This window comes from Myxine glutinosa, chromosome 1, assembly GCF_964187855.1.
Source record: "Myxine glutinosa chromosome 1, kmMyxGlut1.1, whole genome shotgun sequence".
NCBI lineage: Eukaryota > Metazoa > Chordata > Myxini > Myxiniformes > Myxinidae > Myxine > Myxine glutinosa.
Window position 1 is genome coordinate 224,105,171 of NC_136261.1, and position 27,901 is coordinate 224,133,071.

Consider the following 27,901-nt stretch of genomic DNA (forward strand, 5'->3'; position numbering starts at 1 on the left):
CAGTTTGTATTTTTTTGATTACGCTATATGTGTGGAACACAAAAAACACATGCTGGACTTGGCAGAGGTGTAGCTTAGTGTCTAAAAGTAGGTCATAGATGCACCAGAATGCCAAGTACATGGACATGTATACAACTGAGGAAATGCCTTGCAACAATCTCATTGTATGACTTTCACAAGGACACAAATGCCATATATAAATGGAAGGTTGTCTCTTATACTACTACTGGACCACCCCCATCCCCCACACCTCTGTTCCCACTTTGTGTGGCTGCTGCTTGTTCAGATTTTTGAACTTATCGCTGTTTAACTACCATCGCTGATTGTGTCATCTATCCAACTACAGTGTTGTTTGTCTAATTCTGCAGAAATAACTGGGAAAACCCCATCTTGGGTTGGGTCATGTGACCTCAAAATAAAACTATTGTGACAGCTCACTATTATTCATCCATCCAACAAATGTGCCAATTTTCAAACCGATCGGTAAGAATTTGGGACTTGTACTTCAGTAATACTAATAAAGACTTTTCTTTGAATTTCATCTGTTGTTTTGGACACCATGTTGAATTGACCCACATTTGGGCACTAAACTACAATTCTGACTTGTCCATCATATGTTTTATGACCTACAGATATAATGTGTTCCAAAAAACATCATTATGTTTAAGATTGTTTAGCCCCTCAGAGTGGTAGCAACAAGTACAATTTCAGATACTGGTTCATGGACTAAATTACCTCCACCCCCAAAGTTGGATGAAGGTTGTGTTTTGACCCCTGTATTTCTTCTGTGAGCAGGATATCTCAAAAGGTTATTGACGGATTCAGACGAAACTTGGACAGGTTGGGTGTGTGACAAGGCCGAATCGATTCGATTTTAGTAAAGATCCGGAACCGGATCTAGATACAAGAATTTAAAAAAATTTAAAGTGATTATTCACGATTGAGAGATAGGACCAAAAACGATATATTGCATGATATTTCAAAACGTTGTGGACGGATTATGACAAGACTTGGTGCATGAGTTGGGTAGGTGACAAAAACAAGCTGAATAGATTTTGGTTAAGGTCCAGATGCAAACTGTACAACCTGGCAGAGGTACGCGCTCTACCGAGTGCAGTTCTAGTTTCTACCTGCAGAACCCTCGTTGGTCCATCAGGCACAATCTGCAGGAGAAGAGCTCCAGAGCCCTTGCGCATCTTCTGGTTGTGAAATGCCTGTTCAGCTGCCACTCCAATACCTGCATCCACACCACGACGCGTCGGTGCAAGTTCCAGCTGTGCACCCTCGTGCAGACCCTCTACTCCACCTTGCACCTGTAAATACAAAAACAGACATTTTGCCATTACTTTTACCACAAATCAAATTGTTATTTTCATTTAAAGTGGTGTTTAAGGCGACAATGTTAATTATATGCTGTGCTCAAGGTGGTCATCCTGTTTTGGGAAACAAACCTGCACCACAAGGCCAGTCAGCCCACAACTGAGTTGCCCATCTTTAAAGGTCCATGTTTGTGTAGCTCTGCGTCGATGGTCTGGAGAACGAATGATCAGAGGCTCCGAACTGCGAACAACATTTGGAAATAATGTTGCTCAAAAAGTGCAGTAAGCAACAAAATCACGTTACTAATTTAGCCTTGATAATAGCATTACTGACCTGCCCTCAGGGCCTGGCATTGTACCAGTAATATCCAGACCCAAACCAGGGCTGGTTCCTGATCTTCTGCCTTCCATCGAACGGATTCGTCCAGTCTGTCCTGCCCGTGGAGCTTCTGGCACTGATGAACCCTCATGGCGAAGAAAACCATCACCAGTAAGACGCCAGAGCTGAGAACGCTTTCCAGCTTCCTGAAAGTACAAATAAATTGATGTGACACTTGCAGCGGAAAATAAATCAAAATAATTTAAGGTACAGAAAATAGCTATACGGGAGAGAAACATCTCCAGATGTGTTCAAATTTTAAACTTGTGTGTGTTGTTCAAATTCAAAAACTTGTGTTCAAATTTTAAGCAAACTATCCACAATATTTGTATTTCATTGTACTTTCAATTAGAAAACTTTCCTTTGATTTATTGTGCAACATGTATTATCCACAGATATTGTGCTCCGCCCCTTCTTATTCCATGTCCAGGCGCTGCACGCCAGGGCCCGGCAATGACGTGCGCCGAAAGGGAGTACTCAGTTTTCACTCTGTTTATTTGTTTTATTGTTTGTTTGTTTGTTTGTCCGGGCGATATCTCAGCCATCCTTTGAGCTAAGAAGCTGAAATTTGAGCACAATAGTGAGCAAGTAATTTGGCAAAACCTGTATTTTTTATTTTTTGATTAATCAATTAATTGATTGAATAGTTAATTATTATCTATTAATTAAGTACTTACTTTAGCCTGGTGTTGGCTTAGCGGCTAGGGTGCCAGCTTAGGATCCTAGGATCCTGGGTTTGAATCCCGGTCGATCGCTGAATTAACGCCAGGGGGGTTGACTCAGCCTGTCATCCTTCCGAGGTCGGCTAATTGAGTACCAGTTCACTGGTAATTCCCTGTTTGTCGTAAAAGGCGACAAACAGGGTTGGCGGCAGGAAGGGCATCCGGCCGTAAAACATTGCTTCAAAAAGGGGACCAAAAAAAAACAACAACCACGGTGCCCGAAAAAGGCCAACCCCCGCTTTGCGGGTAAAAATGGCCTCTGAAGGTGGTTTTTTTTTTGGGGTTTTTAAAAGTACTTACATTATTTTCTTTCCCTTCTGTGCAATATCTCAGGCACGTTTGAGCTAGGAAGCTGATATTTGGACATGATAGTGACCAAGTGATTTGGCTATAAACGGTATTTTTAATTTATTGATTAATCATTTAATCATTTAATCGATTAATTATTCAATTTTTCAATTAATTACTTCTGCATTTAAAAAAGTTACAGATTCGGATAAAACAGCATCTCGTACAAAGCATCCCCAAACATTTGGTTTAGGGATGCTATTAGCCAAATGATTAAGAAATGAATTATTTTATGATTTTTATTTATTTATTTTAATTATGCAATTAATCAATTAATCAAACAATGATTGTGCACCTCTCCCTCTCAATTCCATCTCCATGTACTGCACGGTGGCACCGCCAGGTGCCTCAGGCGCCCTGGAAATGTCGAGCGCTGGAGAATATGTTATTTATTTATTTGGCATGGGGGTAGTGTACTTTGAATGTAGTTACCCTGAGCTCACGAAGCGAAAAGCAGGGTTAAGCAATCGTCTGCATACGCGTGCCGTACATGCGCCGTGTCTGCATTAAAAAAATTCATTTTCTCGGCAATTGTTTGTCCGATTGACATGAAATTTTACCATAGCAGCGCCTATGCCTGTAGATTTTTTTGCTGATAATTATGACATCATAGGTCACGTGGTACGGACACCATCTTGGAAAAACGTTACACCTCGATATCTCCCAAACCGCTTAATAGAAAAAAAATGAAACATGGCTCATTGTCAAGTACACCCCATGGGGAATAGATATGTTAATGATGTCGTCATAGGTGCCTTCATCATGACGTCATAATTCGACAAGTACAACGCTTGATCTGATCAGTATGAAAAAAAAATTCCTCTGCAACTATTAGTCCGATGGACAGGAAATTTTCAGAATATGAGCGGCTCCTCCTGTGGAATTTTTGTTAATGATAATTATGATGTCATAGGTCAGGTGGTGCAGCCGCCATCTTGGAAAAATCGAAAAAAGCTCCACCTCTATATCTCCATGAAAAAAATTGAAACACCGCTCGTTGTCAAGTACTCCCCTTGGGGAATCAGATATGTTAATGATGATGTTATCAGTGCCTTCGTTATGATGTCACGTCATAATTCGACAAATAAAACATTCACGTGGTGCAGCCGCCATCTGGGAAAAATCGAAAAAAGCTCCACCTCTATATCTCCATGAAAAAAATTGAAACATGGCTCGTTGTCAAGTACTCCCCTTGGGGAATCAGACATGTTAATGATGATGTTATCAGTGCCTTCGTTATGATGTCACGTCATAATTCGACAAATAAAACACTTATCTGATCATTATGAATTTTTTTTTCTCTGCAATTCTTGGTCTGATTGGTACAAAATTTTCAGCATAGAAGGGCCTCCTCCTGTAGAATATTTTAATGACAATCATGATGTCATAGGTGATGTGATACAGGCGCCATCTTGGAAAAACAGAAAAACATTGCACCTCTATATCTCCAAAACCGCTATCTGGAAAGAAATGAAACGTGGCTCATTGTATCACGTCGATCACGTCATTGGTGCCATAATTATGATGTCATAATTCGACAGGGACAACGCTTAGTCTGATCAGTTTGAAGGTTATTGAGCGTGATCTATGCAACAATTATATTAGAGAATATAAATTTAATTTAATTTATGAATACAATTTATGATTTAATCGCTCACGTGGTCTGGCAGTCGTATTGGATCAAAGGAAAAAAAAAAAACGTTCAAAAACAGAAGAGTTGGCTTGCACAAAGTTGGCCCCGCAGGGTAAGTATTCTATGAACACCATCTACTTACAACTGCTTTTATTTATTTAAATAAATAACCTTTTCTTTTTGGTTCCCTTTATCCCATTTTTTTCAGAGTATGATCATTCATAGTTAAACATTGGTAGGGATGTGCTGGATATTCTGTTTTGTGTAGTTTTGGCTTTGGTTTTACAAATCCGCCGAGTTATATATTTCTGCAATAAAATGTTTTCCAACATCCTGCCTCCTATATATGTCTCAACTAACTATAAAATGACCCAGATTATGCTGGGAATCCCAGATGTTGCAGTTGTGGAGACACTGTAGTAGCTTCTTTGGGAGTGTACACAGTTTTCGCAGCTCCATGAAAACTTAAAAAGTTAAATGTACTGCACCAGATTGATCTCGTCCAATTGTTGTTTGTTCCCTGTACGGTTAATTACAGTTAGTTTGTTTTTGTCCAGTCAAGGCTCGTGGAAGAGATCAAATACTGAATTAGGACGCAAAATAACAAAAGGAACAGAGGAGGAAAACATCAACAGCAGAGTTGGAGGACAAAATTTGCTGCACCAGTTCTCTCATTATTGCCTCACTATCTTCTCCTTCCCTCCTGGTCATCGTTTCTTATTCTTCTTCCTTTTACAACTCATTAGAAATAAGAAAGGAAGCAATGTGATGATAAATGGTGTGACCCATTATAAACCAAGCCATAGTTGTAACTGTACCTTGCGTCTGAGAACAACTGTTGCACTTCGAGGAAGCACATCCATCACCAGCTCACTGTTGCTCAAATCTACAGGTGAGCCAGCAGCATACGACCTGGACAAATAAGTATTCACATAAAAAAGGATGACAATCTTAATCTTTCCTTTCACCACTTTGAACTTTAACTGCACAAGTTCTTCAAAAATATCTACTTTAGGATATTTATTCATTGACGAGAAGACAAGAAGATGGTGATCTCTGAATATATTTCGATGAAAAAGGAAAGTTATGAAGTTTGGCTGCACATACATTGGCCAATAGGGACAAGGAACGTTCTCGAAACATGAATATTAAACCGTCCATTTTATGCCTTTATTTCAATGCCACATATTTCTGGATTTGGGTAGGGTTTGTCACCTAAATGTGTACAAAACTAAGTGAATGAGGAGAAAAGTAATTCTACCTTCAAATGCCTCATGTGACTGAAATCAATATGGAGGTTATAAAGAGACATATTTGAGAGAGGTTGAACAGGAAATACATAATTACAAAATGAGATACATTGTGGAGGTGATATGTGAAGCTCTGTCTGTCACCTTCAGGTTCCGTCATTTTAAAAAGCGAAATGTTGGTGTTGTATTCCATGCTTTTGATTCTTGAATCAATGACATGGATTGAAATCGGGGATGAGAGGATAAGGTTTGGGGACATTGCTATGAGGGTAAGGTGACTGTTGGAAAGGTTGAAAAAGGTAAAATACTGGAAGAATATCACAGTTTGTATGGGAAAAGATATTGGTGGAGAGAGAGTGGGGGAGCGAGAGATAGAGATAATTAAAGAGCAACGGCACTTTTAATTACATGTCTGAGGCTAAAACTTTTGAGTGTGGTTTTTGAACCAGAATTTTGTGCTGAATCCGAAAATCCATTTCTTGATTGCCGCATCCACTGGATTTTTGGTGAAGAAAAATAAGTTTTTTGTTACGTCCGCACCAAATCTTCTCCGAAAGCTGAAAAATCGTTTTATTTACAGATTTACTAATCACGGACCGACACATGAAAGTGAGGTAACGACATGAAGGTAATGACATGGCAGAACAACTGCATGATAATAATACATGAAAATTGGACCACAGGTCCTGAAGCTCAACTGGATCAGGAGCAACAGTCAATGATGTCATAAAATTATCATTTTATGACAGCAAAACCGACTGGACAACCCTCCCATATACTTTCTCAACAATCCTCTCCAATAGGTTCTGTCACTCAAGCTTTTGGGTCTCACTATCTGCCATGATCTTCCCTGGGAAAACCACATTTCCAAGCTGGCCTCCAAAGCCAGTTGCCGACTGGGCATCCTACATCGTGCAAAGTTCTTCCATGGCAAACCTGAGCTCCTCACCACATACAAGGCTTTCATCCGCAGCTCAATATTCCCCCCCTCTGGGCCGGTGCTCCTGCCTCACACCTAGCTCGGCTCCACGCTGTTGAAACCAAAGCTTTCAGAATCATTGGAATCTCCCGCGATGAAGCTATCTCCGAGGGCCTTTCACTCACTCACCGCAGGCAGGTTGGTGGTCTTTCTGTCTTATACCGACTCCTCTCTGGCCTTGCTCCCCCAGCTCTCTCTGTGCTCTGTCCCCCAAATATTCCTTCAGGTCGCACAAGATCTGCCAGCAACCCTCTTATGGTTAAACTGTCAAAATCAAGACTCTCTGCTCACCTTCACTCCTTCATTCCTCTTTTCTCCCGCCTCTGGAACAAACTCCCTCATTCTCTTCAATCCCACTCCTCCCTCCAGGTCTTTAAAACAGCTGTCCACCACCATCTCTTATCTTCCCCAATCCAAAACCTTGATCTTTTCTACCCCCGTTAATTCACCCCGGATCCACTTTTTTGAAATACCGACTTCTTTTCTGGAAGTTCTCGTAGTGTCCATGTGTTTTTTACCTTTCCCATCGCCCCCACCCCCACCCCTTCCCATGCCTCCTCCCCCAAGCCCTCTCCTTCCCACAGATCTCCCCCGATGTCCCTGCTCTTCATCTTGTTCTCCCGCTCCCTTTATCATATGTTTTATGTCAGTCTGCCTTTTTGTGATCAATGTTAGCTCTTACACGAGCCTCAATCTTGTATACAAAAAAAAATAAAAAAAATAATCGAAATTTTGTTCATGCGCAGAATCTTGTCACGTTGAATGTAAGCCCTCTAGATGGTGACTAGTCATACATGTTTACAGATAATGTTTTTACAGGTTACAGGTCATGTTCTTTACGGCTGTGCTGTTGATGCAATTCCCCATGTAGCTTAGGTTAGGATTTTTTTTTTTTTCGTTTTAGGCTTGATTTCAACCTGTTGATGAGCGCAGATTTTGATGCGGTCAATACACTTTTGTTAAGCATCAGATATTAAGCTTGTGGCTAAGTTTTATAAAAATCATGTGATTGGTTCAAGCGATAATGACTGAAGTGTTTACAGACTCACTGACTGACTGACTTACTTTACTTACGGATACCGCTTGATCTAATAAGCTCACCGGACTAAAGTCCAGGTGAGCTAAAAACTAATTTTCCATTGTCACAGGTAAAGATTTCTGAAAACATGCTGAATAGTCAGGGAATATTATCAGAAATCTGGGAAATCTGGGAACAAATTCCTTACCAAGAAATTTCTTCACCAATGTGTTTGTAAGGGTGTCCACTAACACATTTCAAAAAGTTTAAATTCAAGTCCCCTAGGGGAACCCGGAACAGGGGTCAACAGGGGTCAATTACCTTTTTTAAGATCAAATTTTTCTTATATTTACATTCTGGGTCACAGTATCCGACAGGAAGCATCAAAATTATTCAAAGTAGGCTCATTTTAAAGCTAAGAACATATCTGACATGGTGATACCTAAAACAAATCAATATGTTAAAAAGTTTACACAATTTTGAGCAAAAAATAATATTTTGTCATTTTTTGGGTAAAAATTAACTTTTCTGGTCTACAATTCGTCTTCTAGGTAGATACCCCTTCGTTTCATTTTTCTGAAAGTTTCCAGCAAACTGCCCAATATATGCAGCCTTAATGTATTATAAGTAAAACATTCTGGTATTTATAAAATTGAAACTATGAAAGGTCACTGACCTTTATTGTTTTCCCTTATTGTAACATAAATTGTAATAACCATTACTGGGAATCCGGAATCGGTTTACCATCGGTTCGTCCGCTTTCGTGTAAGGGTTTAAATCGATACTGCTCCACAATGTCAAATACCTCAGGAGTCGAGGTCTGAGTCTTCTCCAGACTCTACATCATCAGGGATACAGTTCATACATGTAATGCCTGTACAACTTCCACATGCTGAGATACACTTGACACCATTCTTCTTGCAGTTGCACCGCCGGTTGCTGCAATCTCCAGCACAATTGCAGGTCGTGAACCGGAGCAGCTCCTCAGGAGCCATGGGGTCTACTGTTGGAACTGGCTCATAACCACGAACCCCTACCGTCCATCCATAGTCACTGGGGTCCAAAGACATGCTCTGCAGCAGCATCCAGTCCCGGGTTTGGAGATAGGCACGGAGAGAATGCTGTGCAGCTGCACCCTCTGTTGGAGGTAGAGTCTCTGGTTTGATCAGCCCGGCCGCCGCCTTCCGCGAGAACATGTTGTATCGAATTGCACCCAAAGTAGTACCTGGTTCATGGTAAATGTGCTGGAAAATCGCAATACCAGCCCCGATCACCACGTCCTTAGTAGCCCGTACGTCAAGGAAGATGTCCATATGTTCATCAATGTCCCCTGCACAAAACCTGTCAAATAGAGGCGTTTTCCCGTGGCCCCCGATTGCAGAAACCGTATCACAACCGGTGAAGGCGTGAGTAAAGAGCAGGTACCCCCTCTGTCTTTTAGAGAGAGCTTCTCGGATCCTCCTGACATCGTAAGAGCCCTTCGATGTGGTTAAGAAGAGTGGATGGTTGGTGCTTGAGCTATGGTGTACCAGCATTATCAGCAAATAGTTGCAGTGTTTGAACAGAGGTTTGAAGAAACTTTCAAAAGACTCGCCGAGGGAGGAAGAACGCCTGCACTCTGGGTGCAGTATTACTACATGGTCGATGTCATCAAGATCTTCATTAAAACTGAACGACTTGCAGACCACGATGGGCACCTGTCCTTCATTGTTACCAGGATGCTGGACACCTTTTCAGCTGCGGGGCATCATCAATACGCCAAGGGCGCACGGCTGTATTGTCAGCTGATGAAGCAACTCGAAACTTCGCCTAGATACAAGGAGACCTTCGAAAGTTTCACTGCTCACGGGAATCACGTTGTCCGTTACTCTTGCCATGATTGGTCTGGCACCTGGTGTGACATCTGTATCGAGCAGAAACTGATGAAGGGGGCCAAGTCAGAAGGTGGTTTGAGCAGAGGGAGGATGAGGAATAGTGATTCTGGCCACAAGTGCTGGGTACAAACCCTCAACCACTTCTCCGATGTCAACCAGCGCATGGAGGAAGGTGCCAAGAAACATGGTCCACTCCACAAAGACCTTGCCAAAACTCGGATGAAGCGAGACGGTGAAGCGATTGGACTTGCCCTGAAGTGGTTGGAGGAGAACAATCCCTTCGACCACGATCGAGACAAGCATTTGCTTGTATCCTTCTCAACAGGATTCACGAGCACTGCAGATGACACAGTCAATGCTGAGAGAGCGGCTGAAGTAGGGAGGGAGATGCAGATAAAGCTGGACGGAAAGTCAGTGACATCGACCATGCAGGTGAAGTTCAAGGTACAGGCCCTGTCATCGCTCAGAAAGATTCCCAAGGTCAATGCGAAGAAGATTCACCTAAACTCACTCAAGTTGTTCAACCGACTGATAATTTTCGCCCAACGGCATATGACAGTCGAGACAAGCTTAAAGTATGAGCTGACTCCCTTCCCCTTGTCCTTGTTCAGCAACAAAGATCAGAAAATGAACAAGGCGAACAAGGCAGGCTTTTCCAAGACTAGCCTGAAGGAGTTGACCGATCCACTTGACCTCACTGACCAAGCCTGCTCCAGTCTGGTGGTTGATGGCGGATGGCTTCTCTACATGGTGAAGTGGGAACAAGGTCAGACTTGGCAGGAGATTGCCGACAGTTACCTGAGCTACGTGCAGTGTCTCGGCCGTCGGTCTCAGAAGATCACTGTTGTCTTCGATGGCTATAACAGCTCGCCAAAATATCACGACCACATCCGGCGTACCAAGAACTCCTGCTGTGATCTACAGATTCGACCGGATATGATACATTTGACACCAAAGGCAAAGTTCATGGACAACACTCATAACAAGAGTGAGCTCATCCATCTCCTCTCTTCAACATTCCGGAAATGTCAGATCACCGTGGAGCAGTGTGACAATGATGCTGACACTTCGATTGTGAGAGCGGCACTGGCTGCTGCTACAGATGACTCTGTTGAGGTCAGTAAAATTTTGTGTAGGTATTTTACTTACATCAACTACGATTACTTTTGATTTGTTTCTGTGTTGATAAAACAAAACAAAAAAACCTTGACATTGGCACAAATAAAACTAATTAACTGAGTTAAATAAAAAAAAGAAGAGGCAATGTTTTTTTTTTTTTAATTTGGCAAATGCAAATGTTGTGCTGCACTGGGCATCAGTAAACACATGATCGTCATTTTTGTAACGTCAAATGTATTTTGATGTGCCACATTGTTATGAAAGTGCATTTATCCTCAGAAAAGAAGAGTAGCATAGTTAAATAACTTTTCAATTGTTAAGTTCACCGTGTTTGCAAAATTCAAGACGCTTTGCTCATATCTTATTCTATTTTCAGGTGCGGGCAGAAGACGCGGACGTGCTGATAATGCTGGTACACCATAGCTCAAGCACCAACCATCCACTCTTCTTAACCACATCGAAGGGCTCTTACGATGTCAGGAGGATCCGAGAAGCTCTCTCTGAAAGACAGAGGCGGTACCTGCTCTTTACTCACGCCTTCACCGGTTGTGATACGGTTTCTGCAATCGGGGGCCACGGGAAAACGCCTCTATTTGACAGGTTTTGTGCAGGGGACATTGATGAACATATGGACATCTTCCTTGACGTACGGGCTACTAAGGACGTGGTGATCGGGGCTGGTATTGCGATTTTCCAGCACATTTACCATGAACCAGGTACTACTTTGGGTGCAATTCGATACAACATGTTCTCGCGGAAGGCGGCGGCCGGGCTGATCAAACCAGAGACTCTACCTCCAACAGAGGGTGCAGCTGCACAGCATTCTCTCCGTGCCTATCTCCAAATCCGGGACTGGATGCTGCTGCAGAGCATGTCTTTGGACCCCAGTGACTATGGATGGACGGTAGGGGTTCGTGGTTATGAGCCAGATTCTACCAACAACCAACAGTAGACAACTATTTACAACAGTAGACAACACAACAGTAGACAACAGTAACAGTAGACAACAGTAGACAACTACAAGACAACAACAGTAGACAACTATTCTACCAACAGTAGACCCCATGGCTCCTGAGGAGCTGCTCCGGTTCACGACCTGCAATTGTGCTGGAGATTGCAGCAACCGGCGGTGCAACTGCAAGAAGAATGGTGTCAAGTGTATCTCAGCATGCGGAAGTTGTACAGGCATTACATGTATGAACTGTATCCCTGATGATGTAGAGTCTGGAGAAGACTCAGACCTCGACTCCTGAGGTATTTGACATTGTGGAGCAGTATCGATTTAAACCCTTACACGAAAGCGGACAAACCGATGGTAAACCGATTCCGGATTCCCAGTAACGGTTATTACAATTTATGTTACAATAAGGGAAAACAATAAAGGTCAGTGACCTTTCATAGTTTCAATTTTATAAATACCAGAATGTTTTACTTATAATACATTAAGGCTGCATATCTTGGGCAGTTTGCTGGAAACTTTCAGAAAAATGAAACGAAGGGGTATCTACCTAGAAGACGAATTGTAGACCAGAAAAGTTAATTTTTACCCCAAAAATGACCAAAAATTATTTTTGTTTGCTCAAAATTGTGTAAACTTTTTAACATATTGATTTGTTTTAGGTATCACCATGTCAGATATGTTCTTAGCTTTAAAATGAGCCTACTTTGAATAATTTTGATGCTTCCTGTCGGATACTGTGACCCAGAATGTAAATATAAGAAAAATTTGATCTTAAAAAAGGTAATTGACCCCTGTTGACCCCTGTCACGGGTTCCCCTAGGGGACTTGAATTTAAACTTTTTGAAATGTGTTAGTGGACACCCTTTCAAACACATTGGTGAAGAAATTTCTTGGTAAGGAATTTGTTCCCAGATTTTTGCAATATTCCCTGACTAGAAGAAAGCTTTGGTCTGGACACCATCATTCATTAATCACTTTGTGCATATTTGTTATTATCATATGTAAGGCAGTGTTATCCAATCAATAAGTTGACAATAGCATTCATGTAGCCACACATAACAACAGTCAGGTTGTTATGTGTGGATTCATGCAACAGTAAGTTCCCACATTGGATAACCGTGCCTTACGTATGATAATAACAAATATGCATGAAGTGATTCACAAACTATGGTGCCCAGGTCAAAGCTTTTCAGCACGTTTCCAGAAATCTTTACTTGTAACAATGGAAAATTCCTTTTACTTATTATTATCATGTGGTTGTGTAGGCCTTGTCATTACCTTCATTTTGATACCTCACTTGCAGGTGTAGCTTCATGTTTAGCAAGTCTGTAAATAAAAACGACTTTACAGCTGTTGGATAAATTTTGGGGCGGACATAAATAAAAACTGCTTTTTTCAACCAAAACGCAGAGGATGCAGCAATCAAGACATTGATTTTTGGATTCAGCACAAAATTACGGTTCAGAAACCACTCTCAAGATTTTTGGCCTCAGACGTGTAATGTAATAAGTATGGTAGGTCTTGGACTAGGTGTGTTATGGGCAGTTTATATCATTACCAAATAGAGTATTAAAAATGTTATGGGGATAATTATATCTAAGACCTACTTAAATATTTTAAAAGTTAATCAAGGATAACGCTCCATCTTAAGCAAGCACTGCATTTAATTATTTGATTTGAGGCAGCAACACCAATGTACTACATTAAAATTGTCTCACCCAGAGAATGTATGGGTTGATGCAACATAGATGTAGTTTTCATAGTAGAGTTGCTGTGACTCGCCAAACCGATCCATGTTCACAGTAGCTTCTGATGATCCAGAACCCTTAACCTGGATATCAATAGGAATTGTTAATGAACATGCATTACTACAAAATATGTTGCAACAAGCGGCATTTTTTGTTGGAAAAATCATGTTTTAACAAAATGTTTCAATGAGATATACAGTGGGGTGAAAAATATTAGACCACCTAAGTCAATGCCAAACTTCCTCAAATCACAATTTCAAAACCAATTCGTCATAATATTGAAGATATGTATCCATATTCTTAAATTTATTATAGTTATTATTGACTGACACTTTGGCTTAACAGAATAAATGAAGGGTGAATACATTTGGGAGAAACATAATATTTACGTGAGCATTCTGACTATGCTGTGGAGTGCAATACAACACTGTTGGGAAAAGATTGACTCAAACATAATCCATAAACTAAACTAGAAAGAGCAATTAGAGATAGCAGACCCTCGCCAGGATGTGTTTTCAGTGGTTTTTAAGACTTTTGTGTTAAAACAAATATTGCGGCCGAACCGCGTGACCGATGACGTCATCATTATCTTTTTCTCCACCAATTTATCCCGAGATGATGCTCAAGAAATTGCATCTTGATCAGATGAAGTTTTGTACTTGTCGAATTATGCCGTCATAATGGAGGCATCTATGACATCATCATTAACATATGTTATTCCACATGGAGAGTTCTTTACAATGAGCCATGTCTCATTTTTTTCTCTGCAGCGCTTTCGGAGATAGAGGTGCAAAGTTTTTCGGTTTTTCCAAGATGGCGCCCATGCCACGTGACCTATGATGTCATAATTGTCATTAAAAATTCTACAGGTGGAGTTGCACCGATGGTGAACATTTCCTGTCAATCGGACCAACGGTTGCAGAGAAAATCATATTTATTCTGTGCGGACAAACAAACCGACAGACAGACAGACAGACAAAGAAACGGACTCAAATGCAATACCCTCTCCTCAAGCGAGGCATAAATAAATCCCAAATAGAGATGAGGCAGTTCTAAAGGGGGTTATGCTGATTATTGATTACTGTACATATAAACACAGATTTTATTTTTCCTATTTAATAAGTGTTGTTATTGTTATATCCTTAAGAGTTCATGGAAATCCCTTGAAAGGGCTTTTGGTTTCATATTACAATTATTTATTTTGTTATCACATCTCAATTAATAAATTTCCTACTGGACTCATACTTTTGCAAACCACTGTAACTAACAGTGAAATGTATAATTTTTTGGAAACAAACTCAGGTCTAATAGCGGAGTCGCTTAGTGCCAAAAATAGGCAATATCGTAGCACGAGAGACAAAAGCACCATAATTTTTTGTGAGTATCTATGGGTGTATAAATGAAGAACATCTCCAGTGCCAAAAAATAATAGGGCCATAATATGAGCACAAAAATCCAATGAAATCCAAGATGGCCACCATGGATATTTACAAATGACTGTTTTTGCAGGTTTCTGTTATTATTCAAGATATAATCTTATGTAATACAGTATATTGTTTTATATATTTTCAGGCACGAGGAATTCATTGGAATCATTTTCACCAAAAATGTGTAGACAATTGTTTATGGTCATATATTGTAAAAACGATACCATGAAATACGCGACTGTTCAACTTCCAATACTTGGCCACCGTTTTTATTTTCTTTGCGAGCTCTTTGATATATTTTTGCGAAATATATTTTCTCACTTATCTTCTGTCAATCTGGAAAGTGGCATCTGGCATTCATAATTTGATTAACATCAATAAATGACTAACTCATAGATCCTGTCGAATATTAATCATGCTATTACCCATGTCACAAGTTAGCTTTCAATGGGCAGACCTGGAGTAATTTTTCAGCATGGAATATGCTGCCAAGGTAAGTGTACATACATTTAGGCTTGATTTACCCATTTTTATACAAAACTCGTGGAAGTAATAACAAAGAATATCGAGATTAGATAAGACCTTCCACTCAGTCAAGCGCTTGTGGGACTTCCGTTATCCCCTCGTTAATAGCTCCACCATGCGGAAGGGTTCCCCATGTGAATGCACTTGGTATGTTTCAATGGTAAAATGTCAAACTAGGCCTAGGCTAGGTTACTTAAATTGTATCTCCTAATTTAATAATTGTTATTAAATAAAAGCTATAATAACCAGATGGCTGAATTTCTTACATGCAAAAAACGTCCGATGTTCTACAACTGTGGAGGATTTCAGTGTTCTGGTTTATATAGTTATTGATTTATAACCATTTTAAATTTAACATGAGGAAGATGGGACTTTTGAGCGGTGATATGGTCATGGTTTCCCAATGTTAAAATTAAAGTCGTTATAAATCAAAATGTTTCCGGACAGATATCTGAGATTTTTACCAGCCAAAGAGAGTACCCTGTGCTACAACATTTGGCCATTTAAAGGCAGTAGCTTTTTACATGGGAGAAATGACGTTTTGAAGATATATTTTTGTCAGAATCAAACTAGAAGTCTTTCTATACTCTCAAGTTTTTGAACTACTGACTTGAATATATATACATATATATATATATATATATATATATATATATATATATATATATATATATATATATATATATATATATATATATACACACAGGTAGGTCATTCTCTAAAATACTTCACTACAATTCTCTACCTTACCTAGATTTTTAAAATAAAGGTAAATCTTTAATTCCCTTATTAATAGATGGGACCATTAAAGAGACTTTACATTGACCATCCTCCATCCTGTGGAAACGAATTGACTTGCAAAGTAAGAGTAATACGATAATATTTAATTATGTATGCACAGTGTTTAAGTACAAGAAGTGCTTCATGTGAAATGTTGTACAAGCCTTTCCTTTTGTGTCTGCAGTTCATAATTGCAGCCTGATTCGTCCAAGGCTCAACTGCTTAACATAGATTGATCTTGTTGTGTAATATGCCAAAGCTGCACAGATACTTCTCCCTTGACTTGTCCTCAAAACCGCACAGTGCGAGATGCCAAACAAGTCCACAGATACTTTCTGGGCAATGTAGATTCAAGAAACACCAGAGTGTTGCATTGAAAACAGGGCTTCTTGGCATCATTCATGTCACCAAAAATTCAACAAAACAAAACTAGATAGAGAAATCATCAGGGAAAAAATCAACACAGAATGAGCACAAAGATGGAGAGCTACAAACTCCAAGTGGTGCCTCACATTCAAAGCGACGTTCATTTGCAAACAGCACTGACACATGCATCTTTTGCGAGGAAAAAGACAAATCTTCACGCGTATGCCACCAAGTCTGCCGAGAGAAACCTTCGGTTAATGGCGACTGAAATGCAGGACACCAAATTGTTTGCCAAAATAATATGTGGTGACTTAGTGGCTAATGATGCTAAATACCATGTGACTTGTTTGACGAAGTATTGAAACGGTTATCGTTCGTACCGAAGGCAAAGCAGTCCTACGCGGGTCATCCGAGCTAACCCTAACCATAACCATAACCCGAACAGCCGGAGTTTGATCAACCAGTATCCAGGCTCAGCTGTCTCTTCCTGTGCCAGAGGGTTGAGGTTGGTCAATGCATGATGGTCGTTGGAGTCCAGTGTGGATGACGATAACTAAAGCTGCTAAAACCTGCACCGAGCTGATCAAATGTGGATGCAGGTCCGAGCATGGCAGTTGGAACTGTAAATGTGTTAAACTTGATCTTCCAGGTACCGAGCTCTATAGATGCTTATGTGCAAAATAAAAGGTATAACAAGCTGCTTTTGTTCCAATCTTATTTATTTTTTGAATAGTTTTCTGAATAGTAATAGTTGTACAGTATTCTTATTGTATACAACATGTGAATTGATATTTCATTCACTTTATCAGACTAATATTTGATTTAGCCATTTTTGGCTAACCCACAATGGCAATTTTTAAACAATATCTGGCCATAATCCATTTTCTGTTCATTTTTCTTAAAAAAAAAAAAAGATTTCAATTGATTACACGTGCCTGAAAATGTAAAAAAGCAATATATTCCAACCAACACCTTCTATTATAAATTAATCATTAACAGAGATATTCCATATTGCTGATTTGTAAAAATCCATGGTGGCCATCTTGGATTTCGGAGGAATTTGTGCCCTTAATATGGGCCAATCTTTTGGCGCTGGAGATGTTTTTCACCTATACACCAATAGCTAGCTACTCACAAAAAATTATGGTTCTTTTGTCTCACGTGTAACGACAATTCCGCTGGGCGACTCCACTATAATGGAAGAAGCAGTTTAAAAAAAAATCAAAACCTGTTGAACCAATGTGGAGAAATTCAGAAAATATGTGATGTCACAGTCATAGGTCACATGCTCACATACCCTGAACACTAAAGATGGTGGGAAGAATAGGGTGGAGGGGGCTCTGTTTTTATATATTTTTTGTCACAACATATACTTGTAGTGCTGTATATATATATATATGTTATAACAATAAATACATCTGTATTACAAAAAAGGACTTCACAGGTGACTCTCATTAACCACACGGTTGGTTCAGGGAAGAAGAAAACGAAGTGAATAAAGCAAATGAAAAATATAAGGAACAGCAAAAGAGCAGCTACATCTGAGTTTGCTGACAAATGGACTCTACACATGGTTGGACTCGATACATGGTCAACAACTATTTTTGTTACCTCACAAGTGATGAAGGGTGGCAAAGTGGGCTCATCAGGTGCAAAAGGGAGAGAGGTTAATGGTTTGACCTCTGAGCGCAGGCAAGGGTCAGTGACCCCCCGCTGCCAGAATACAACAGGTACCTAAAATAAAAGAAACATATTAAAATAATGAAAGTTACATGTTCTCATTTTCAAAGTTCCACATGTCTTAATGGGACAATTACAGCAGAGTTCAGTGTTCATTACAAGAATATATATTGTTTTGACCTGGGGTACGGGTCTACTATGAGGGGGTTAACCTCCGTTCCCTCCTGAACTTACCGGACCTGAGGCTGCCGCGCACGAATAACTTCGTACTTCGGCAAGTTACGAACCAGCAACTGCGAACGGCAATTGGTCCGTCGCACAATAGCAGGTTCCAATCGTCTGACACTGCTTACCTGTACCACGTGACGGTTACAATCAGGGAACGTACCCTCCGGCAGTGTACCACTTTTGTTCCTGGATGGAAATTTAGATGGCCGGCAACCGTTGGTACCCACCGGGCTGATGCTAAATCTTATTACGGCCGATCGCTACTCTGGATGCGAGCAATGGCGGACCAATGAAAGAAAGGACATTCACGGACAGTTGGAAAGGAAACATTTAACGATTCGATTTATTTACAAATATGTACAGTGCAACTTTTCGATAGGAAAGAAAAAGGGACAAGAGGCAGAAACTTAGCTTAATCTATGCCTTATGACGATTACTACAAATAAAACACGACAAACCTGCCCAGCACACATTCATGGGGGAGGGGAAGGAGAAAACGAACGTCGGGATCTTGTTACCAAATGGTCACAATGTTACCCGATGGTCCTCCTCGCACAGGAGTGTCTGTCTATCCGTCCATCCCGAAACTACTCCCTCAATTTGGGGGCCAGCCCTGCCAAACCTTCTGTGGAACATTTTGGGATCCCAGCGGATGTCCTAAGGTAGGGGGGAGCTTTCATAAGCTCCCCAATAAAATTATGATTTTGCATTTGGCTCGATGCGGAGCTGCTCCCAAATCTGGAACTGAACAGATGACAACAATGGGCGGGTTTGATAATATCTCAATACAATCGTGATTTAACACAGTATTTTGTTATAGTATTAATGTATGATTGGAATGATGCTCTTTGAAATGAAAATAGAGATATTGAGTTTAAATATGAATGAGGAAATGGTGTGAGGGTTTCTACTTTCTAACCATGAAATTTGCGGATTTGCTCTATGCGGATTCTCCATTGACTGGGTATAGAACCATTCAGCCAGGATACGTTTTTTGCCCAAGTCCCTCACGAAGCTGCTATCAATGCCTGATGTTCAATTAAAGGTGGCATATGAATGTGGAATTTATTGGTTCATCATTTCCCATTCGCCGTTTTGTGCCAAAGTTATTCACGAATCTGCTGTCCATGCCTGACTTTCGACTGAAGGTGGCACAGGAATGTGTAACTTATTGGTTCCATGGTTTAGCATTCACTGTTTCCACATTGGTTGTTTGCTTTTTGGCTTCCTACCTTGCTCGCATGCGTGCGCGCGTGTGCGCACGCGCACGCACACACACACACACACACACACACACACACACACACACACACACACACACACACACACACACACACACACACACACACACACACACACACACACACACACACACACACGGCATGGTGACATTCCTGGAAAATTCCACGATATTCACATCCGCGATAGTTAAAAACTAATTTCTTATGGGAGCAATGTGGTTAGGATCCTGGGCTTCGAGAAAGCATAAAGGAAGGGAGGCGGCAGCCAAAAGTAAACATCACAATTGAAATAAACATGTAAAATAAATATAAATCAGCCTTGCGATGAAGTCTCCTGTTGTGTTGAAGCAGATTTAATGTTCAGAAGCAGATTAAACGTGGCCCTTCCCTTCTGTATAAGGGGTTATATTAGACGGGTAAGAGCAGCACTGTGTCTCTTTGCTTTTGTACATTGCTGCACCACACAAATTGCCCCTTTTGTTGGCTTTTTCCACACTACACGAATAAATGTCCTTGCCCTGCTGTACTTCCTGAATGAACTTTGATTGTATGAATGTACCACATACCTTTCCTTGTGCCCCTTCTTGTAAATAATGAACCCTCCTACACATGTTCTTCCAATCTGCCTGTGATGTACATTTCTCCGATGGTTTAGCATAGTCCGCACTAGCATTAGCCGGGACGTTCTACCCCACCAGTTTGCTCCACACATGAGCCGGTACATACTGGGCAGTTTGCTCGGCTGCACCTGATTAAACAAGATAAAAATCGGTACGTATGAAGGGCATGATCCCCAGTTAGATAAGCCACGGCACCCCCAGGTAAACAGTGTTAGATGGAGGACTCAGGGAGATTTGGTCAACTAATTGGCGTTCGTGGTTGATTAGCAATCTGCCAGAACACAGAGTTATCCTTGACCGGAGGCCGCAGGATCAGAGGTTTAGAGGAACCTGAGCAGTCTCCCCTCGTGGTACACTCTGAACCCTGTGTCCATAACAATATACAGTCAAACCTGTATGGAAAGACACTCAAGGGTAATAGAAAAAGCGGCATTTATGAGAACAGGTGGCCTTTCTGTACAGGTTTGTGACCATCTTGGCCACCATTTTACTACAGTTCAGTGACGATATTCAAGCACAAGTACCCAAATGCATACAGTAAGCAAACCTGCCTTGGTGACCTTTATTTACACTTTTAATTTTTTTCTAAAGTGATTAGTTCATATCTCAATCAGTGTCATTGTGGCAGTCAGGAAGCGTTGTACAGTACAGTACTTTCTTGAAAAGGTCCAGCAGTGTCCTCTGTTTACACGTTTGGCAGTTTGAAGAATCCGACCTCAACTTTTTCTCCCATCTCCATGCAACTCTCCAGCAAAGCACTGCAACCCTTGCTCACGGCAAAGGCCTTCATGTCCGCAAGACCTGCAGCAAACTCGTGGATGCTCTTTATCATGTTTTCTGCCGGTAAACTGACATCCTCATCCTCCTTCTCATCTTCACTCATCATTTCTTCCTGGTCATTGTTAGCCAACCTGCGCTGCAGATCCTCGATGGTAGCTGACAGCTGATTGTCAAATGGAGATGTGATTCCAGCATATACAGCCACAAGTTCACTGTCAGGCAACTGAATGGCATCTTTGCAGGCTTTAAAAACTTTAAAGCTTCACTTTAAAAATTATACTAGCTGGATCTGAATCCGGATCGTCACCAAAATGGAATCATTTCGTCCTTGTCACAGTTACTACGTCTATGCCAAATTTTGTCGGAATCCGTCCACAACTTTTTGAGATATCTTGTTCACAGACAAACAAACAGACAAATGAAAAATCGGTCAGAGACCGAGGACTTGCCGGAATATACTTTTTAAAAATCGGCCATTTCGGATAAATATGGCGGCCGAACCACGTGAATGATGACGTAATCATTATGTGTTTTCTAAACTAATTTATTCCTAGATTATGCTCAAGAAATTTCATCTTGATCGGATGAAGTTTTGTACTTGTCGATTTATGACGTCATAATTGAGGCACCTATGACATCATCATTAACATATTTTATTCCCCATGGAGAGTTCTTTACAATGAGCCATGTCTCAATTCTTTCTATTCAGCACTTTCGGAGATAAAGAGGTGTAAAGTTTTTCAGTTTTTCCAAGATGGTGGCCAAACCACATGACCGTTGACATCATTATTATTTTTTCTCCATCAGTTTATGCCGACATGGCGCTCAAGAAATTGCATCTTGATTGGATGAAGTTTTGTACTTGTCGAATTATCAAATTATGACGTCATAATGGAGGACTTGGGCCGAGAGAGTTAAAAATTGGGCACAGTCTATTCCAGGGCAAGACAAATATGTGTGTGAAGTTTGGCGATTCTACGTGCAACGGTGTAGACGTAGTACTGTGAACAAACAGAAAGACAGACAGACAAACAGACAGACAGACAGACAAACCAACAGATCAACATACTTGCCGGAATCTTTTCCGGCAAGTAACAAACAGAGGGATGGGTGAAAAATATTGTTGCGGTTTTGCCATAAAGGCAAATCCCCTATAGTTAATTGCACGGCAACATGTAGCCTGCAGTAGTTAGTTATTTCTTATTGAATGTAAAGATTAGCCCCTTCCCATTGTGTAATAATAGAGACAAAATATGCGATGAGAGTAGGCAGGATTTCAAACCTTTGTGTGGTTAAAGGAGGACATTTTGTTGAGCAGGAAGGCGTGGCCAGAAGCACAGGCCCCCGTGACCAATGATGGGTCGAGAACACGTCGCCGGGATGTGACAAACCTCAGCCAATGGGAGGCTGTGGAACATTTTGGAGGAGTGGGCGGATCTGATAAAACCCCTGCCGATCGCATTTCCAGCCTCTTGCATTTTGCCTTGCCGACGAGACCTCTCTTGCTCTTGCTTGTGGATTTTGCATTGCCGAGGACTCCTGCTCTTGCTTTTGGGATTTTGCTGCGCCACGAGATCTCTCTTGCTTTTTGCGTCGACGACCGACACCCATCGCTCTTCGCCGATCTCTGGACTCTTCCTCTTGCTCTGGACTCTGGCTCTGGATTCTGGACTCTTGCATTTTTGCTTCGACACTCCGCTTGCATTTGTGCTTCGCCGATGCCTCTTGCTTGTCCAACTTGTGCTGAAGTTCGTCCGTGCCGACTTCGAGGTGGCGGTTCATCCTTCGGACCTGACCTCGTCCAGGCTGCATGCCCGGATCGAGGATTGAGCTGCTTCGAGGATCACCAGACCACGTGGCCACCTTCGGAGTCAATCCCAGCATGTACATCGGTATGATAATAACCAGCGTGTTATTCCCTGTGTGAGTGTGAAGGCGCCAGTGGGGTTTATTATTAGGTAAGAATTGATAAGGTGCATCTTTGTCTTTTTCTCTGTGCCTTCAAAATAAAAGGCTGTACATTTTGTGTTACTTTCAAACCTGTTCAGATACGTCTTTTCTCCATTGGCCTAGCATCATCCGAGACCGAATTTGGTTTGAATCAGGTCCGTAAATCACATGAGGTAACGCCGCTTTCCACACCGTGCAAATCCGCTCGGCACTCAATAAGGTGTGTGAAAACGAGGGTTCGATCCCCGGTTTCTTCAGTCGCATGTCTTGAAGGTATTTGGGATTAATTGACCAACAAACTCTTCGGCGCGTGGCTGGGAGGTTAGTGATCGGAATTGCTTAGCAATCCGTCAATCACGAGCTTGGTCGTGGTCGGTGGCCTGAGTGTACCCGGAGTTTGAGGGGGAACGGGGCATAAACCCCCCTTTGTACGTCGACGAACCCGGGAACCGCAACAATATAACCTACATCACCCTTCGATGGCGGAGGTAATAAGCTCCTCAGAAATTGGGATGAGTGTAGCGTGTTGTGATTATACATTTGAACAAATGAATAATAAATCACAAATCATCTATCTATAATTCCAGTAATCTCTGTTTGTACGTTTGTACGTTTGTCTGTGACCGCTGTTTCTCGACAACCACGGGTCCGATATACTTTTAACTTGCCAGGTATATTGCTGGGGACCCGAGGATGTGCCTTTTCAAGGTGTCATATTAATCGGACAATTACTTACCGAGCTATGTCCAAAAAACGATTCAACCAATCAGAGAGCAGCGAACTATCGCGTGTGCCGAACGTGGCGGACACACTCTGCCTCGGATGGCACATTTGAGAGCGTATTCATTTATTTCACGTTTGCAAACTATGTTGGCGCTATGTTGGCGTTAAACGATGTTTTAAAACTAATTAAAACCCCGGGGGGATTGTCACTGTACTCGCAAGCCGTTCGCCGTTCGCTTTGGCGTTGCGAATGGACCAAAACATTTCATGCACCAAACCATTTCATGTAAAGCGTTCGCCGTTCGCTTTGGCGTTGCGAATGGACCAAAACATTTCATGAACCAAACCATTTCATGTAAATAGAGGGGGGGATATAATTTTAGATATAGATATAGTACGGGCATGCCCTAGTACAATAAAAAGAGGGAATAAAGAAAAAAAATTAAGAAGAAAAGGGAATGCAAAAGACAGACATCGCTGGAAATAGAGCCTAAGTAAAAATAAAAGAGGCAACAGTACGACATATCAATATATGCAGAGAAATGCATATTCAAATAACATCGAACAAACATTAGTCAGATATTAGACGTCAGAGAAATAATAATTTCAAGCACCTCTCCTTTATATCATGAGTCTAAAGATTAAATATATTTTGGAAGGTGCATGGAAGTTAAATAAATATTTCTGATTTGTCAAAGAAAAGAGAAGTGTAAAACAGAAGAGTGAAGTTACCTCTGCGAGATTGTCGAGGCGAAAGGGTGGTGGCAGCTGGCTGGTATCCATCAAAACAACATGGTAGGTGGCACGCCTAAGGGTGATTTCTACCCGCAAAAAGTAACAACCTCCTTCTTGGTTTCTATAATGATAGAGAAAATATTAAGTGTTCACTAATGGCTGATTCCATAACACAATATTGATAAAGGAAGGGGAATAAAGAGCTATTCACGAAGATTACAATTTTGAATTATACAAATCTTGACGAGTTGATATTGTGAAAGGAAAGTATAAAAGTCTATCTGTACAAATTTACATTTCATGATAAATGTAGCTGTATTTTTATCTTGGAAACTAGACAATGCTGCCCTGACCAGTTTAAAACAGTCTTAAAAAGTTGTCAGTTATAATAATAAAATAATGTGCATAAAGCTCAAAAATGTATTTTCATAACAGGTAAATTGCAAGGTTAGACGGTTTGAATAGTTTTTTCATAACCTTTTTTGTTTTCATCATGTGGCTGATGTAATTTTTTGGGTTGTTGTATACAAAGTTAAGGCTCATGGAAGACCTAGAACACAGAACGGATCAGGATGCAACAGCACAAAAGAAACAGCAGATATAGAGGGACAAAGTAGATGGGGACGGACAAAGAAGGGATGCGGGTAAGAATGAGGGGCAGTTGAGGAAGCAGGGGATGGTCAAGATGAATACAGAAAAAAAACTTTCAGGAAGGAAAAGCAGAAACCTGAAAAGGAGGTAGGCCTATATGGGGTGGGGAGTGGGGGAGGAAGGTGGATTAAAGTGGGGCAGAAAATATAATGGCCATAGATGGGGGACGATCTGAGAATGCGGCAATTGATAATAAAACTCAACTGTGGCCACCAAAATGAGGGTTGAACGAAAAGAAGGGTTTTCAGGATTGTGGGGAAAAAAACAAGTGAACATGTAAGCATGGGGAAATGATAAAGGAGGTAAAGAGGGAAGCTAATGCTGTATTTTGCGATGATGCTGGATGAAGCTGGACCGACAGCATGCCAGACCCGAGAGAATGTTTATCCTCTGTTTTGTTTAAACTTCATCATTGAGAAATAGGGCATTGCACGTGGTGATCGGGCTAGAGATTGGGCCGATATGCCTCCGCCTGCATTATTACAGCATTATACATACTTACCAAGTTTGATTTGAATCCTTTAAGCTGTTCTCAAGTACAGTATCACATTTTTACCTGACATGTGACACCAAAATCTAATCACTTCATCTTCACATCATAATATATAGTTATACCAAGTTTAGTCAAAATTATATCACTGGTTCACAAGTTAGTGCAGTAACAGAATCCCTAGTTCACACATTATTGCAGTAACATAATTTTTACCAAACAGAAATTCTAACTGTTCGCTTGAGCCCATACTGTAATCCCTTTGTATTTACATCATTATACATACTTGTACCAAGTTTGACTTGGTTCTCTTCAGCCGTTCTTAAGTTATCGTGGTAACGATAACGTATTACAGACCCTGAACTTTGATCTCTTGACACCAAAAATCGATTCACCTCATCTTTACATCATTATTAACTCCACCACCTAAGGTGGATGGAGCTGTTTTCACACCGGTCTGTCTGTCTGTCTGTCTGTTTGTGAACAAGATATCTCAAAAATGTTGTGCACGGATTCTGATGAAATTTCGTGGAGATGTTGGGTTTGTGACAAGGACAAAATTGTTAGATTTTGGTGAAGATCTGGATCAGGATCTGAGAATTTTTTCAGTGATTCTGCACCGATGAGAGATAGGGCAAAAAACGATATAGAGCACGATATCTCAAAAAGTTGTGGACGAAACTTGGTGGGCAGGTTGGGTGTGGGCAACGAGGATGAAACAATTCGATTTTGGTGAAGATCCGAATATGGATCTGGATACGAGCCAACAGGAGACACGGATCTGGATACGAGATTTTTAAAAATTGTTAAGTGATTCTTTGCCATTTGGTGATAGGGCCAAAAACTATACAAAGCATGATATTTCAAAAAGTTGTGAACGACTCATGACAAAACTAGGTGGATGAGTAGGTTAAGTGAAAATAACAAGCCGATTCGATTTTGGTTCCGGTCCGAATCCAGATCCGGCCTATCAGTGGGTCACAAAATGTAAAATGTTCAGCCTGGCAGATGTATGCTCTCTACAGAGTGCCGTTCTTGTATATACTTGTATCAAGTCAACCCAGGTCATATCTTAATGCACTATTAATAAACTGCGATTTCATGTTGTATTTATAAATTTAAAATGTAGGTATCTCGTTTGGTATCATGAATTTCTTCTGGTTGAATGTTGAGTTTTGCCTGCGTGAGGAGGTTTGCTTGCATCCGCCGGAAACGGGAGACAGCCAAACGTTCAAACATACAAATGCATGGACAAACACCCCACTTCACATTATACAATCTATATTATAAAAGGAGCCGTGTCTGTCTGTCTGTTTGTTTGTCTGTTTGTCTGTTTGTCGTGCTATAACTTGAGAATGGATTAACGGATTTTTAATAAATCCAACTACGGTGGGTGTGGGGAAATCCCGGGAGTGTTCGTGATCCCAATTTTTTTATTATTTTTTTAAATGGGTATATGAACACGCGTGTCAAAACTGCAAATGTCAACACGTGACGTTGGTTATCCCTGCAAGGGTGTTATCTCCTCCCCCCGCCCCCCTACACCCTTTTAAAGAAAAAATGAAAATTAAAAAAAACAAACACACACGCAGACACACACACACACACACACACACACACACACACACACACACACACACACACACACACACACACACACACACACACACACACACACACACACACACACACGCACAATTAATTGTACAGTATCGGTTGTTCCTAAACTTAAATAATTTAAAGGATTGTTGTAAATGATGTTAATTTCACAACATCCCATATTCAACTTTATTTAAATTGTAAACCAAAAACAGTTTCTCCACCTAAAGCAAGAACCTTATCCCGTAAGCAATTGACTAGTTTCCCGACTGCATGGATCATCAGCTGGGCACCGTTCTTCCTCAAGGTTTCAATCCTTTCAGCCCAGGACCTCTCCAAACGGCGGATCCACAACCTCGATCATGGATCCACATCAATAGATGGTACATCAGTAGATCCACAAACTCAGTTGCGTCCAGGCAGTCAGTTAACCCATCAATGCAACATCACTTATTCCAACTTTACTCGCAATAGGATTTAATGTATTATCATATATTTATAACTTTCCTTACACACTCGATAATATGATAATATCATTAAATCATGCACATCTTACCTTAAATACATCAATCGACTAACTAGCACGACCACACCACCTACCTATCGATCAAACTGTACTTCGAATGTTCAAACTGTCACCTATAACGGTTTTTTTGCATGCAGTTTTTGCAAAAAATTTAATGTTGCTTTTAATTAACACATTCAGCCGAATGTGTCACACACACACACACACACACACACACACACACACACACA

At 40.9% G+C, this 27,901-nt stretch overlaps 2 protein-coding genes across 2 annotated transcripts in view; both read right to left on the reverse strand.

Moving 5' to 3' along the window:
* LOC144891290 (uncharacterized) overlaps positions 1-27,901 on the reverse strand; it is a 981,422-nt gene that overhangs the window by 281,529 nt on the left and 671,992 nt on the right. The gene's annotated exons all lie outside the window — the stretch shown is intronic.
* LOC144893605 (intermembrane lipid transfer protein VPS13D-like) overlaps positions 1-27,901 on the reverse strand; it is a gene marked incomplete at its 5' end in the record, with an annotated part of 95,056 nt that overhangs the window by 66,662 nt on the left and 493 nt on the right. The window contains 7 exon segments of the mRNA XM_078784272.1: positions 1,131-1,313; positions 1,452-1,560; positions 1,654-1,844; positions 5,220-5,313; positions 13,321-13,433; positions 18,060-18,182; positions 24,403-24,526. Of these exon segments, the coding sequence (XP_078640398.1) occupies positions 1,131-1,313; positions 1,452-1,560; positions 1,654-1,844; positions 5,220-5,313; positions 13,321-13,433; positions 18,060-18,182; positions 24,403-24,526 (937 nt within the window).